At 34.5% G+C, this 13002-nt stretch overlaps 1 protein-coding gene across 1 annotated transcript in view; it reads left to right on the forward strand.

Annotated features, from left to right (window-relative positions):
• Positions 1–13002, forward strand: part of CAPZA2 (capping actin protein of muscle Z-line subunit alpha 2) — a 57587-nt gene that overhangs the window by 18202 nt on the left and 26383 nt on the right. The window contains exons 2-3 of the mRNA XM_081244916.1: positions 7196–7259; positions 11740–11791. Coding sequence (XP_081101042.1) covers positions 7196–7259; positions 11740–11791 — 116 coding nt within the window. The remainder of the gene's footprint in view (positions 1–7195; positions 7260–11739; positions 11792–13002) is intronic.

A 13002-nucleotide genomic window follows, 5' to 3' on the forward strand; every position in this document is an offset into this window, starting at 1 on the left:
TGTTAACTTGTGTGACCTTTTTTCTTTCTTGGATTTGGAAGTGGCTAGAATAAATAATTTTTAAAATTAAAAAAAAGTCTGCTAGGAAGGATGAATGTAGGGGAATGTTCAGTCTGTAGCAGTGTTTAGAAAATACCCAGATGATTGAACAGTTTCTCAGGAAGACAATTAAGCCTTTACTGTGGTGGACACACTTTCTTTTCTTTAGCACCTGAGAAATCCAAAAAACAGATTCTTCTTATCTTGTGAAATTCACAAAGACCAGATTAAGATACTTCAGGAATAGCTGAAGTCCCAAGTTGTGTTTTGGGTTCTCAGCCAGACAGCTCCCATGACTTCTCAACCCTCAGTGGCACTTCTGTTGACCCACCATTCATTTTGGATATTGTGAGCAGTCTTAACTCTTCTTGGTTACTGTACGCATTTTGTTCAATAGCAAGGGCAAACAAGTCTGTAAGATAAAACTATAGAGCATTTTTGCTTTCTAGGTGAAAACCCAAAATAGAACTGACTAAAAGTCTAAATGATATGTACCTTTTTTTGAAACAACTAAAAAATTTAAAGCTCAACAGTTAATCATATCACTAAATATGCTATACTGTGTGTGTGTGTGTGTGTGTGTGTGTGTGTATATATATATATATATATATATATATATATATATATATATATATACTGCTTGCTATCAGTACTTTAATTTTGTCAGTTTTATTGGTAGGGTGTAAGTCATTAGAAGTGTTAAAAACAATTTCCTCAAAATTCTAAAAGTTTCCAAAAGAAATAATTGATAAATTCATCAACAGGTTACCACAAGTTTTATTTGTTGCCTGTGGTAGTGATTAAGACTTTGTTTTAAATGCTTTCTAACATTTACCCCAATAGAAGAGAGGGAGGAATAAGGGAACAAAGGAAATGAAGACATTTTATGGAAACGTAATAGATGCCAATGTATGTTTAGCATGCACTGTCTTCCATTCCCAACTCCACCCTTGCCTTTTTAAAATCACTTATTTTTTATATTTTCATTTTTGATTTTAATGATACTTTTAAACAGTTTAGAAGAAAATAATTTTTTAAATAAATTTATTTATTTATTTTTTGGCTGTATTGGGTCTTTGTTGCTGCACGCGGGTTTCTCTAGTTGCGACGAGTGGGGGCTAGCTGCTCTTAGTTGCGGTGCACGGGCTTCTTGTTGCGGTGGCTTCTCGTTGTGGAACATGGGCTCTAGGTACGCGGGCTTCAGTAGTTGTGGCACTCAGGCTCAGTAGTTGTGGCTTGCGGGCTCTAGAGTGCAGGCTCAGTAGTTGTGGCGCACAGGCTTAGTTGCTCCACAGCATGTGGGATCTTCCCGGACCAGGGATTGAACCTGTGTCCCCTGCATTGGCAGGCGGATTCTTAACCACTGCGCCACCAGGAAGCCCAGAAGAAAATAATTTTGAAAACACATGCAATATATATTTTTAATTAACATAGCGTAAAATACCCCCTTCTCTTTTTTTTTATGACTTTCAACACATGTATAGATGCATGTAACCATTACCAAAGTCGAGATATAGAGTAATTCCATCACCACCAAAAACTCTATTTTCTTCCTTTCCCTCATTTCTCCCATTGTGTTCACACCCATCCCCACTCCTCCTCCCAGCCCCTGGCAGCCATTGATCTGTTCTCCATTGCTATAAATTACTGTTTATTGGAGAATGTCATGTAAATGGAATCTTATATCATTGCCATGTAACCATCTGAGAATGGTTTCTTTCATTCAGCATAAGGCTTTTGAGATTCATCCAAGTTGTTGCATGTATTCATAATTTGTCCCTTTTCATTGCTGAGTAGTATTCCATCACATAGACACATTATTGTTTATCCATTCACCCATAGGTGGACATTTAGGTTGTGGATTGTTTCTAGTTTTGAACAATTTTGAATAGATTTTTGTGGGAACATAGGGTAGATACCTGGAAGTGGGATTGTTGTGTCGTATGGTGTGTGTTTATAAGAAATTGCTAAACTGTTTTCGGTACCAATTGTACCATTTTGCATTGCCACAGCAATGTATTAGAGCTTCAGTTGTTTCACATTGATATTATCAATCTTCTTTATTTTAGCCATTCTATTAGGTATATAGTGGTATTTTATGATTTTAATATTGATTTCCTAAATGATTAATGATATTGCACATCCTTTTGTGCATGTATCTGTCTTCTGTATATCCTTTTTGGTGAAGTGTGTTCAAGTCTTTTGTTCACTGTTTTCTTACTGTTGAGTTTTGATAGTATATGTCCTAGATACAAATTCTTTATTGGATGTGTGATTTGCTGATATTTTCTCCAGTTTGTAGCTGTCTTTTCATTCTTTTAACAATGTCTGTAACAGAGCATAAGTTTTTAATTTCAATGAAGTCCAGTTTATCAATTTTTTTAATGGGTCATAGTTTTAGTATCATGTCTAATAACTTTTGGCCTAACCCCAGGTCATGAAGGTTTTCTTCTGTTTCCTTTTAATTTTTTGTTAAGTTTTATATTTTACATTTAGAGCTATAATCCATTTTGAGGTAACTTTTTTGGTAAGGGGTAAGGTTTAGATTGCAGTTTATTTTTTGCTCATGGATATCTAATTGTTTGGATATCATTTGTTGAAAAGATATTCTTTAAGCATTGCATTGCCTTTGCACCTTTGTCAAAAATCATTTGGCCATATGTGTGCAGGATATATTTTTTGACTCTCAGTTCTGTTCCATTCATTATCTATCCCTCTATCTTAATGACTGTAGCTTTTTTTGTTTTTTACTTTTATTTTATTCTTTTCTTTTTCATTATGGTTTATTACAGGATACTGAATATAGTTCCCTGTGCTATACAGTAAGACCTTGTTTATCTATTCTGTATATAGTAGTTTGCATCTGCTAATCCCAAACTCCCAATCCATCCCTTCCCGTCTCCGCCTCCCCCTTGGCAACCACAAGTCTGTTCTCTATGTTTGTGAGTCTGTTTCTGTTTTGTAGATAAGTTCATTTGTGTGTCATATTTTAGATTCCACTTTAAGATTTATGGTTTCACTTTAGTTTCACTTAGATATAAGTGATATCATATGGTATTTGTCTTTCTCTTTCTGACTTCCTTCACTTAGTATAATAATCTCTAGGTCCATCCATGTTGCTGCAAATGGCATTATTTCATTCTTTTTTATGGTTGGGTAGTATTCCGTGTGTATGTGCACACGCGTGTGTGTGTATATGTATATATGTACACACACGCACCACATCTTCTTTATCCATTCATCTGTTGATGGACATTTAGGTTTCTTCCATGTCTTGGCTGTTGTAAATAGTGCTGTTGTGAACACTGGGGTGCATGTATCTTTTCGAATTACAATTTTGTCCAGATATGTGCCCAGGAGTGGGATTGCTGGATCATATGGCAACTTTATTTTTAGTTTTTTGGGGGAACTTCCATCCTGTTTTCCATAGTGGCTGCATCAATTTACAGTCCCACGACAGTGTAGGAGGGTTCCCTTTTCTCCACACCCGCTCCAGCCTGTATTATTTGTAGATTTTTCTAACGATGGCCATACCATGTGAGGTGGTAACTCATTGTAATTTTGATTTGCATTTTGATTGACATTTCTCTAATAATTAGCGATGTTGAATGTCTTTTCATGTGCGTATTCGCCATCTGTATGTCTTTTTTGGAGAAATGTCTATTCAGGTTTTCTGCCCAGTTTTTGATTGGGTTGTTTGTATTTTTGTTATTGAGTTGTGTGAGCTGTCTGTATATTTTGGAAATGAAGCCCTTACTGGTCACATCGTTTGCAAATATTTTCTCTGAGTTCGTAGGTTGTCTTTTCATTTTTTTATGGTTTCCTTTGTGTGCAAATGCTTAAAAGTTTGATTAGGTCCCATTTGTTTATTTTTGCTTTTATTTCTTTTGTCTTGGGAGACTGACATAAGAAAACATTGGTATGATTTATGTCAGAGAATGTTTTGCCTATGTTCTCTTCTAGGAGTTTTATGGTGTCATGTCTTATATTTAAATCTTTAAGCCATTAAATCTTTAAGCCATTTTGAGTTTATATTTGTGTTTGATGTGAGGGAGTGTTCTAACTTCACTGATTTACATGTGGCTGTCCTGCATTCCCAACACCACTTCCTGAAGAGACTGCCTTTTCTCCATTGTATATTCTTATCTCCTTTGTCAAAGATTAATTGACCGTAGGTGTGTGGGTTTATTTCTGGGCTCTCTCTTCTATTCCATTATGATCCATATATGACTGTAGCTTTATATTAAGTCTTAAGATTAGGTAGTGTGAATTCTCCAACTTTGTTCTTTTTCAAAATTATTTTGGCTATTCTAGTTCATTTGCCATTGCTACTTTGCATTTACTGCTAAGGGTGTGAAGTAATATTCATTCCCTCTCATTTCCTAACCACAATCTTTTTTTTAATACCATGGTGTGTGTTCATGTGTGTGTTTATGGTTGTTCTGGGCATCAGAGTGATTTCTTGATCTTGCTTGCATTTGCGGGGAGGGAGTGTTAATCTTGATACATGGCCAAAATAGCCTGCATTCATTGGATTCTTCAAACATAGAAAAATAATAATATAGGAAACATCAGTGTTAGAATCAGCTTGTTGATGTGTATCAAAAAAAATCCTGCTTGGATTTTGATTGGGCCTTCATTGAATCTGTAGAATAGTTTGGGAAAAATTGTTATCTTTACAATAAGGAGCTTTCCAATCCATGAATATACATGTCTCTCCATTTATTTAGATCTTCTTTGATTTCTTTCATCAGTTTTGTGTAGTTTTCAGGATATTAGTCCTGAAGTACATATTTTAGTACATATTTTGTTAGATTTGTACCTAAGTTTTATAAGTTATTGGGTAGTTTTGTTTGTTTGTTTAAGATTCCTTGGGATTTTTCATTGTAAACAATCATGTTGTCCTCAAGTAGAAAGTTTTATTTTATTTATGAAATGACTCTCATTTGTTTTTCTTACCTTATTGCACTAAGATCTCAGTATGATGTTGAATAGGAGGGATGAGAACAGACATTCTTACCTGATGTTAGGGGGAAGTGTTCAGTCTTTGACCATTAAGGATCATGTTAGCTATAGGCTTTTTTGTAAATACCTTTTATCAAATTAAAGACATTGTCTTTTTAGTTTGCTAAGAGTTTTTTTAATCATGATTGGTTGTTTAATGTTATTAAATAATTTTCCTGCTTCTATTGAGGTGATTGTGGTTTTTCATCTTTAATCAGTTTATATTGTGAATTGCTTTTCAAATAGTGAAACAGCCCTACATTTCTAGGAAAAACTCCACTTGGTCATGATGTGTTATCCTTTCTATATAGTTGGATTCAATTTGCTAATACTTTATTGAAGATTTTTGCTTCTGTGTTTATGAGAGGTTTTGGTCTGTGAGTTGTGTTTCTTGTAGCATTTTAGTCTTTGGTATAGGATAATGCTGTTCTCTTAAAATAAGTTGGAAGTTGTCTTCAGTTCTGTTTTCTGGAATAATTTGTGGAGAATTGGTAATATTTCTTCCTTAAATGCCTGTTATAAGAAAACCTGAAGTTTTATTTGTTGGAATGCTTTTAACAACAAACTCAATTTCTTTAGTAGATCTAGGACTATTCAGGTTACATATTTCTTTTTGAGTGAACTCTGGTTTTTTCTGTCTTGGGAAGAATTTATTTCCCTTAAGTTGCTGCTATTGACATTTTAAATACCAAAAAAAGTTTATACTTTGGCAGTTTGTTGGTGGCCACTCTGTCACATTCTGTCCTGTTCATCTTTTGGTGGGAGCATTTTACCCATTCTACCAAAACTATTTTAAATCTGAGAAGCAGCATAATGTAGTAAATAAAGTGTATATTCAGTAATCAGACTGAAGAGTAAATGACATAATCCGTGTAAAGTGCTTGGTAAACACTAATTTAAATAATCCCATTTTTGTTGTCATCTTCATCATTGTAATCTCTCAGTGGTATCCAACAACAGTCGTAGGTTTTGCTTCAGACTTTTTGGTGTTCCAGACTACAAAAGCTTTTTTTTTTGTTTTCAATTAACAGTTTTCTAACTGGCCTTGTCACATATGTGGCCGCTAGCTAGGAACATCTTCTTTTTAACTGTAAATACCTTTTTCATCTGTGTCTCTCCTCTGAAAACCATATGTGTATTTAGATGCATGCACACACACATATAACATATATACACAAACATATGTAACTATTTCCTTTTCCATTATTTTTAGTTTCTACATCAGAGCAGCGACAGTGCTAGTAAAGTGTACAATATGAAATAAAGCTTTTGTTTTTGCCATGTGCGGTGCCTTAATTCAGTGAATACTTGGATGTGTATTTTAAAAATCACCTGGAAAGCTTGTTTATAGTGTTTTCTGGGCCTCATTTCCAGAATCTAATTCATTTGGTTGGGTAGGGCTCATAAATGTGCATTTCTGACAAGATCACTGATCAGCTGAGTTGGAGGCTATTGTATAGTGGTTGGAAAACTATTATAAATACTCAGAACTTCTTCACTAAATTATAATATTGGGCATGTCGTCTAACCTCTCATATATGTTCATTAGTGATTAATCTCTTTAATATAGCCTTTATTCTCTTAAAATATACCTGTCAGTATACCTGTTGATATTTTGTCTCTCACTTATTTTTGAACTAAAATTTCCTAAGATCTAGTCAGATCTCATGTTCAAAACATTTTGAATTTAGACCTTTCTTCCCTCTCCCTTTCTACATTTTTTTAACTAATTTGTGACTTTATAGACATGCACATTTGTGACTGTATGGACACACAATATATTTTCTTCATAGTACCTAAATGCATCTTATTTCCTCACACATAGAAATTTTCTTGATGGATCATTTTTTTCAATTTTAGTTTAAAAGAAAAATTTTCTTATAAGAAAATATTTATATGTAGGCAGCTTTGAATCCTTAAATGCATTAGTTATATGTATATTTTATCTACATTCAGTCTATGCATTGTGATTATATTAAATGATTAAAACAGTAATAAACTTAGGGTGTTTGAGTGAAAAAATGTCACCATCTTTAAAATCTTCTTAAGCCATTTTCAGTAGAACTTTGAAGTAGTGTAATTTTGCATGGTTTTTGGTTGTTTTAGCAGAGGCCTATGCTGTGGGACATTTATATCTTTGCTTCTGTTTTAGGTGCGTATAGCAGCAAAATTCATCATTCATGCCCCTCCTGGAGAATTTAATGAGGTGTTTAATGGTGAGTGTTTAATTCATAACACTTAAGCCTTGATATGTCAAGCACTCCTTTTTTAAAGAATAAGTTACATAACCAAAGTAACTAAGTTAGGGGAGTGGGTAGAAAAATCTGTATTTTCTGAATTACAGTGAAAATTTTTGTCAATCTGGATTTTGTAAGGTCTAGAATATAATGTGTTTATGACATATAATTATGTTTGCAAATTTTAACCCTCTTAAAGAATAACATTAAATCATTTTAAAAGACAAGAAATTTTAAATTTTAATTATTTTTTGGAGTTGTGAAATGCATTTTTTTTTTTTTTGCTACGCGGGCCTCTCACTGCTGTGGCCTCTCCCTTTGCAGAGCACAGGCTCCGGACGCTCAGGCTCAGTGGCCATGGCTCACGGGCCCAGCCGCTCCGCGGCATGTGGGATCTTCCCAGACCAGGGCACGAACCCGTGTCCCCTGCATTGGCAGGCAGACTCTCAACCACTGCGCCACCAGGGAAGCCCGTGAAATGCATTTTTTATGTTTCTTTTAAAGAAAAGCCTACTCGATTAATAGGAACAGCCAAAAAAGAAGGGAGGAACATTGTTTCACTGTGCTTGTTTCCTGGGCTTAGAAGATGACATCACATGTAAAAACAACTTGTTATTTAAATTATATCTCATAAATCAGTTCACAGTATACCTTTCTTTAAACCTCACACCTCACTGGCAAACAGTTTTATAATTATTCACCCATAGATGAGAAATTTAAATACAACATAGTCTCCTGGTTGATGTAAAAACTGTAACAATAGCTCCTCTTTAACAGAATGAAGTGGTTGAAATAGTTGTGCAGAAAATGGCCTGTAGTGATTATTATACAAAACTTCTTTTTTTTTTTTTTTTTTGCGGTACTCGGGCCTCTCACTGTTGTGGCCTCTCCCGTTGCTCCGGACGCGTAGGCTCAGCAGCCATGGCTCACGTGCTCAGCCGCTCCGCGGCATGTGGGATCTTCCCAGACCGGGGCATGAACCCGCGTTCCCTGCATTGGCAGGCGGACTCCCAACCACTGCGCCACCAGGGAAGCCCTATACAAAACTTTCTTAAAGCAGTTTTAAGAATAATCTACCACAAGTACTTTAAATGCGTAATTTCTACTTCATATATATTTGGCTTTCACTGTGTCTTAAATTAAAACTAATTTATACAGTGCTCTTCAGTTTCATTTTTTAAACATTCTACTCCAGAGTAAGCTATTTAAACCTGTGTTTTAAGAAGTTTAATCTCTCATTTTCATTCATAGTATAAGATATAATGGAATCTCACATCAGAAAAGATTAGGTTTGAAAGTCAAAAAATGAGGCAAAAATTGTATAAAGTTAAAATACCCTAGAAAATCCCTTAAATCATCCACAAACAAGATTAATATATGATTTTAGTACATACAGTTACATATGGTAATTTTTATACATTTAAAAATGTAACCACTGAGCTACACTTAGAGGAAGAATGGCAGTCTATATTGTGAAAAATCTGGAAGTTAAAATATTCTTCCTTTCAAGATAACCATAAAATTTGACGCAATGAATTGGGAAATGGGGAGAATTCAGAAGTATTTCTTCTTCCTGTAGGGTTTAACTTCTGTTTTAATATTCAGCCTTTATAACCTAAATACAGGTTAATATGTTTGATGGTTGGGGCATTAAAGAAGATAGTCTTTTCTCCATAGGGTCAAAAGTTGGCATTTAACTTAAATTGATAATGGGGAAACTGTGCTAAAGTCAGTAGCCCCTAAACTCCCATACAATTTATAGAGCCAGGAATAAATTATAATTCTAAGAAAAGATTTTCACTTACTATTCTTACACTGAATTAAATGCCCTACAAATTTGTTAGTCAGAAAGACCCTGAAAGAATGTATGTGTCCCAGAAATTGCTTTTCTAAGCCTCATTGGAAATTGATGTTGAGTTGATATCTTCTGTGTTGACGTACAGTAGGCATTTTGGATGAGGACTTGGGCATTTAGGATGAGCCATTCAGTAGACCTGGGCTGGAACTGTGGAATGGAAATGGGAATATAAGATATTTATGTAAGTTTTAAATGAGGGAGGATTTTTTTTTTTTTTTTTTTTTTGCGGTACGCGGGCCTCTCACCGCTGTGGCCTTGCCTGTTGTGGAGCACAGGCTCAGGACGCACAGTCCCAGCGGCCATGGCTCACGGGCCTAACCGCTCCGCGGCATGTGGGATCTTCCCGGACCGGGGCACGAACCCGTGTCCCCTGCATCGTCAGGCGGACTCTCAACCATTGCACCACCAGGGAAGCCCGAGGGAGTATTTTAGAGTGAGAAAGGAGTTAAGTATTTGAGGGGGAAATCTCATATGCATTTGGTTATTTTCATGATGTTTTTGTTGATAATATTAACATCAGAATGATTCCATTGAAGCCACAAATTTTAGAATTTCAGTCATAAAATCTTGTCAGATCAGTGGTTCCCAAATGCTATTTCCCAGATTGGCTATGTAAGAATCATTAAAACATAGATTTCTGGTCTTCATTCTCAGGAACTGATGTGTTATCTGGGCTGGAGCTCTGAAATGTATACTTTTTTTTTTTTTTTTTTAAGACTCCCACCCACCCATTGTTCTGATGTGTGGTCTGACTTGAAACCACATCCTTTCTTAAGAGTAGTTTTTATTTTATTCAAATTATTCTCTATTTCTTTCACTGTATTCTTCATATGATAGAAGTTTGGACTTTTTTTTCCAGAGTAAAGATAACTGGATCATGTAGATGTTGCTTTTAAATTATTTTCCCATTTAGGTAGAACTGAAAAAGATACACTACCGACCATGCAATACTGCTGTTAATGATTATGCTTTAAATATTGAAGATACAATAATCATATTTATTAAATCGAATTCCCAGTTTACCTTGTGAGATAAGAATACCTATAATTGTAAATGCCTGTGTTTTAATTTTTTAGGCAGAAGCTTCCGTTGTTTAAAATCAGTTAATTTAGAAATCAAATTAGTATTATTTTAGTGGTTAGCCAGATACTGTTTTTTAAATTGGGACTTAACTGCTAAAAAGAGGTATGTGAATAGGCAATATTTTTTCTTTTGGAATAGCTTTATTATTTTTGTAAAAATGATTCATAGTCATTCTAAAATTTCCAAAGAGCAAAAAAGAATCTAAGAATCACACAAAATTCTACCCTCTCTTCTCCACTGTTTGAATGAAATACTTCCAACATTTTTCAATTTAGACACATATATATAACATTGCATAAATATAATACTATACATGCTGAGTTTTCCCCTTCTTGTTTATTATATTATGTATGTATTTCCAAGTTGATAAATACGTATCTACATTATTTCTATTGGATGCCCAATTTTACACTGTTTATAAGAACTATTGTCTGTTTATGTTACATTTAACCAGTTTCTTAATAGAAGATACTTAAGTTATTTGTTTTATTTTCATTTAATGAAAAAAATTAGGATACTTTGTTATATGTACTTTATGATAGCAATTATGTAAAACAGCCAAGTGTATAGGGAAAATAATGAAAGAAAATACATCAAGACTAGAGTAGAATTTTGTTTGTTTTTTGGTGAAATTATGTGATTTTTTTTCCAATTAAAATTGTAGTTTTAAAGTTGTGTTTTAGTGATTAAAAGGCACGTGTCGGGCTTCCCTGGTGGCACAGTGGTTGAGAGTCCGCCTGCCAATGCAGGGGACACGGGTTCGTGCCCCGGTCCGGGAAGATCCCACATGCCGTCGAGCGGCTGGGCCCGTGAGCCATGGCCGCTGAGCCTGCGCGTCTGGAGCCTGTGCTCCGCAACGGGAGAGGCCACAACAGTGAGAAGCCCGCGTATCGCAAAAAAAAAAGAAAAGGCACGTGTCTACATAGTTGAGTCTGAAGTTAGGACAGAGTTCAGAATCAACAACCAAAGTGAGATTACTAAATCAAATAAAGTAGTTATCCATATCTAACTCAACACATTCATCTGTTGTTGAACATGAGCTGTCTGAGAAACAAAATGCCTACATCTGTACTGTGTTCACAAGCTGTTTCTTGTTTAATCACTTTTTCCATAGAGCAAATTCATATGAAACTCATGATAGTAGCGTGAGACTGAGAGGCATAGTGCTCAACCTTCGGCAGATCTTATCACACCATCTTTTTGGTGTAGCTTATCTCCACTTTAGTTCTTTGGAGACATGTTATAGTCTGCCTGCATTGACTATTAAGAGTATGAAATAACATATATTTTTATTTCATTCCATCTGCTATTTCCTTACCAAAATCTTTTCTTTTTTTATTAATACCATGGTATGTTTTTGTGGTTATTTTGGTCATCACAGTGATATTTTGATCTCCCATAAATGTTTTGGGGGGTGGGTAGGATACTGACACATGACTAAAATAACCTAAATTCATTCCATAGAAATTTCAAATATAAGAAAATAGTAATATAGAAAAAATAATGTTTGTTTTGCAGATGTTCGGTTACTGCTTAATAATGATAATCTTCTCAGGGAAGGAGCAGCCCAGTAAGTATTATGTATTATATTAACATAATTAAAGTGATATGGGAAAAAATATTTTAAAAGTGGTTTTTAGGTACTAATCCATGAAATAGATATTTGCACATCAAGTTCAAATATATGTAATAATATGTACGTACTAGGTTAGAGGAGAAATATTTTTGATCACAGAAGGATATAGAGACACAATTATAACATGAAATTCTCTATTCATTGTGTGTTTGGCAGTGGCTTATATACTCAATACTGTATTTTGACATTTGCAAAGTTGGATAAAATTATTTTAGAAACTTTGATTTGTGAAATTGTGATACTTTAGATTTTATGCAGGTTTTACTTTCTGTTAAATGCTTGATCCTAATAGATTTTTGAGAAGGACCTACTGTATAGCACAAGGAACTATATTCAGTATCTTGTAATAAGCTATAATGGAAAAGAGTCTGAAAAAGAATATATATATGTATGTATAACTGAATCACTTTGCTTTACACCTGAAATATTGTAAATGAACTGTACTTCAGTAAAAAGCAATAGATTTTTGAGGGTAGGAGCTTATTTTATTCATCCATAAATACCTAACATAGTATCTGACACATTTACTTAGTAAGTATTTATTAGATTTGTGAGTGATTCAAAGAACTAAGCAGTTCTAAATCCTAGTACATCATCTTTGGACCAGTGACCACAATCATGACTTGCCACAACTATCTTAAGATTTCAGAGAAATAATTGGTTCTCTTTCCCTCTCCCACCTCCCTAAATAAGGCCTGTGGACCCGTATTTTAGGCTAATGGACTCCATTACTCACTTGAAAATGAGGAGATTAAATGTTCAGGTGCCTTACAAAGAGTGTTCAGTATCATCCAGTCACCTACTTTCATCTTAGTGTACTACCCAAAATGTGAAGTCCTGACTAACGGGAGAAATTTGCTCTAATTCTATTTTTGTACTGTTTGTAAGGCTTTATCGAATAAATTTGTTAATCCTAATGAAGGTAGAGGTTCAACAGACTTCTAGACATACCTGATTTTGCTTCTGATTTAAATTCCTGTTATTTTTTTCCAATTTTTAAATTGAAGTATAGTTGATGTACAATATTATATACGTTATAGGTACATAACATAGTGATTCTCAATTTTTTAAAGTTATATTCCATTAATAGTTACCACAGAATACTGGCTATATTCCCTGTGTTGTACAATACATCCTTGTAGCTT

The sequence above is a fragment of the Mesoplodon bidens genome (genome assembly GCF_964165515.1).
Source record: "Mesoplodon bidens genome assembly, chromosome: 9".
Taxonomy (NCBI): Eukaryota; Metazoa; Chordata; class Mammalia; order Artiodactyla; family Ziphiidae; genus Mesoplodon; species Mesoplodon bidens.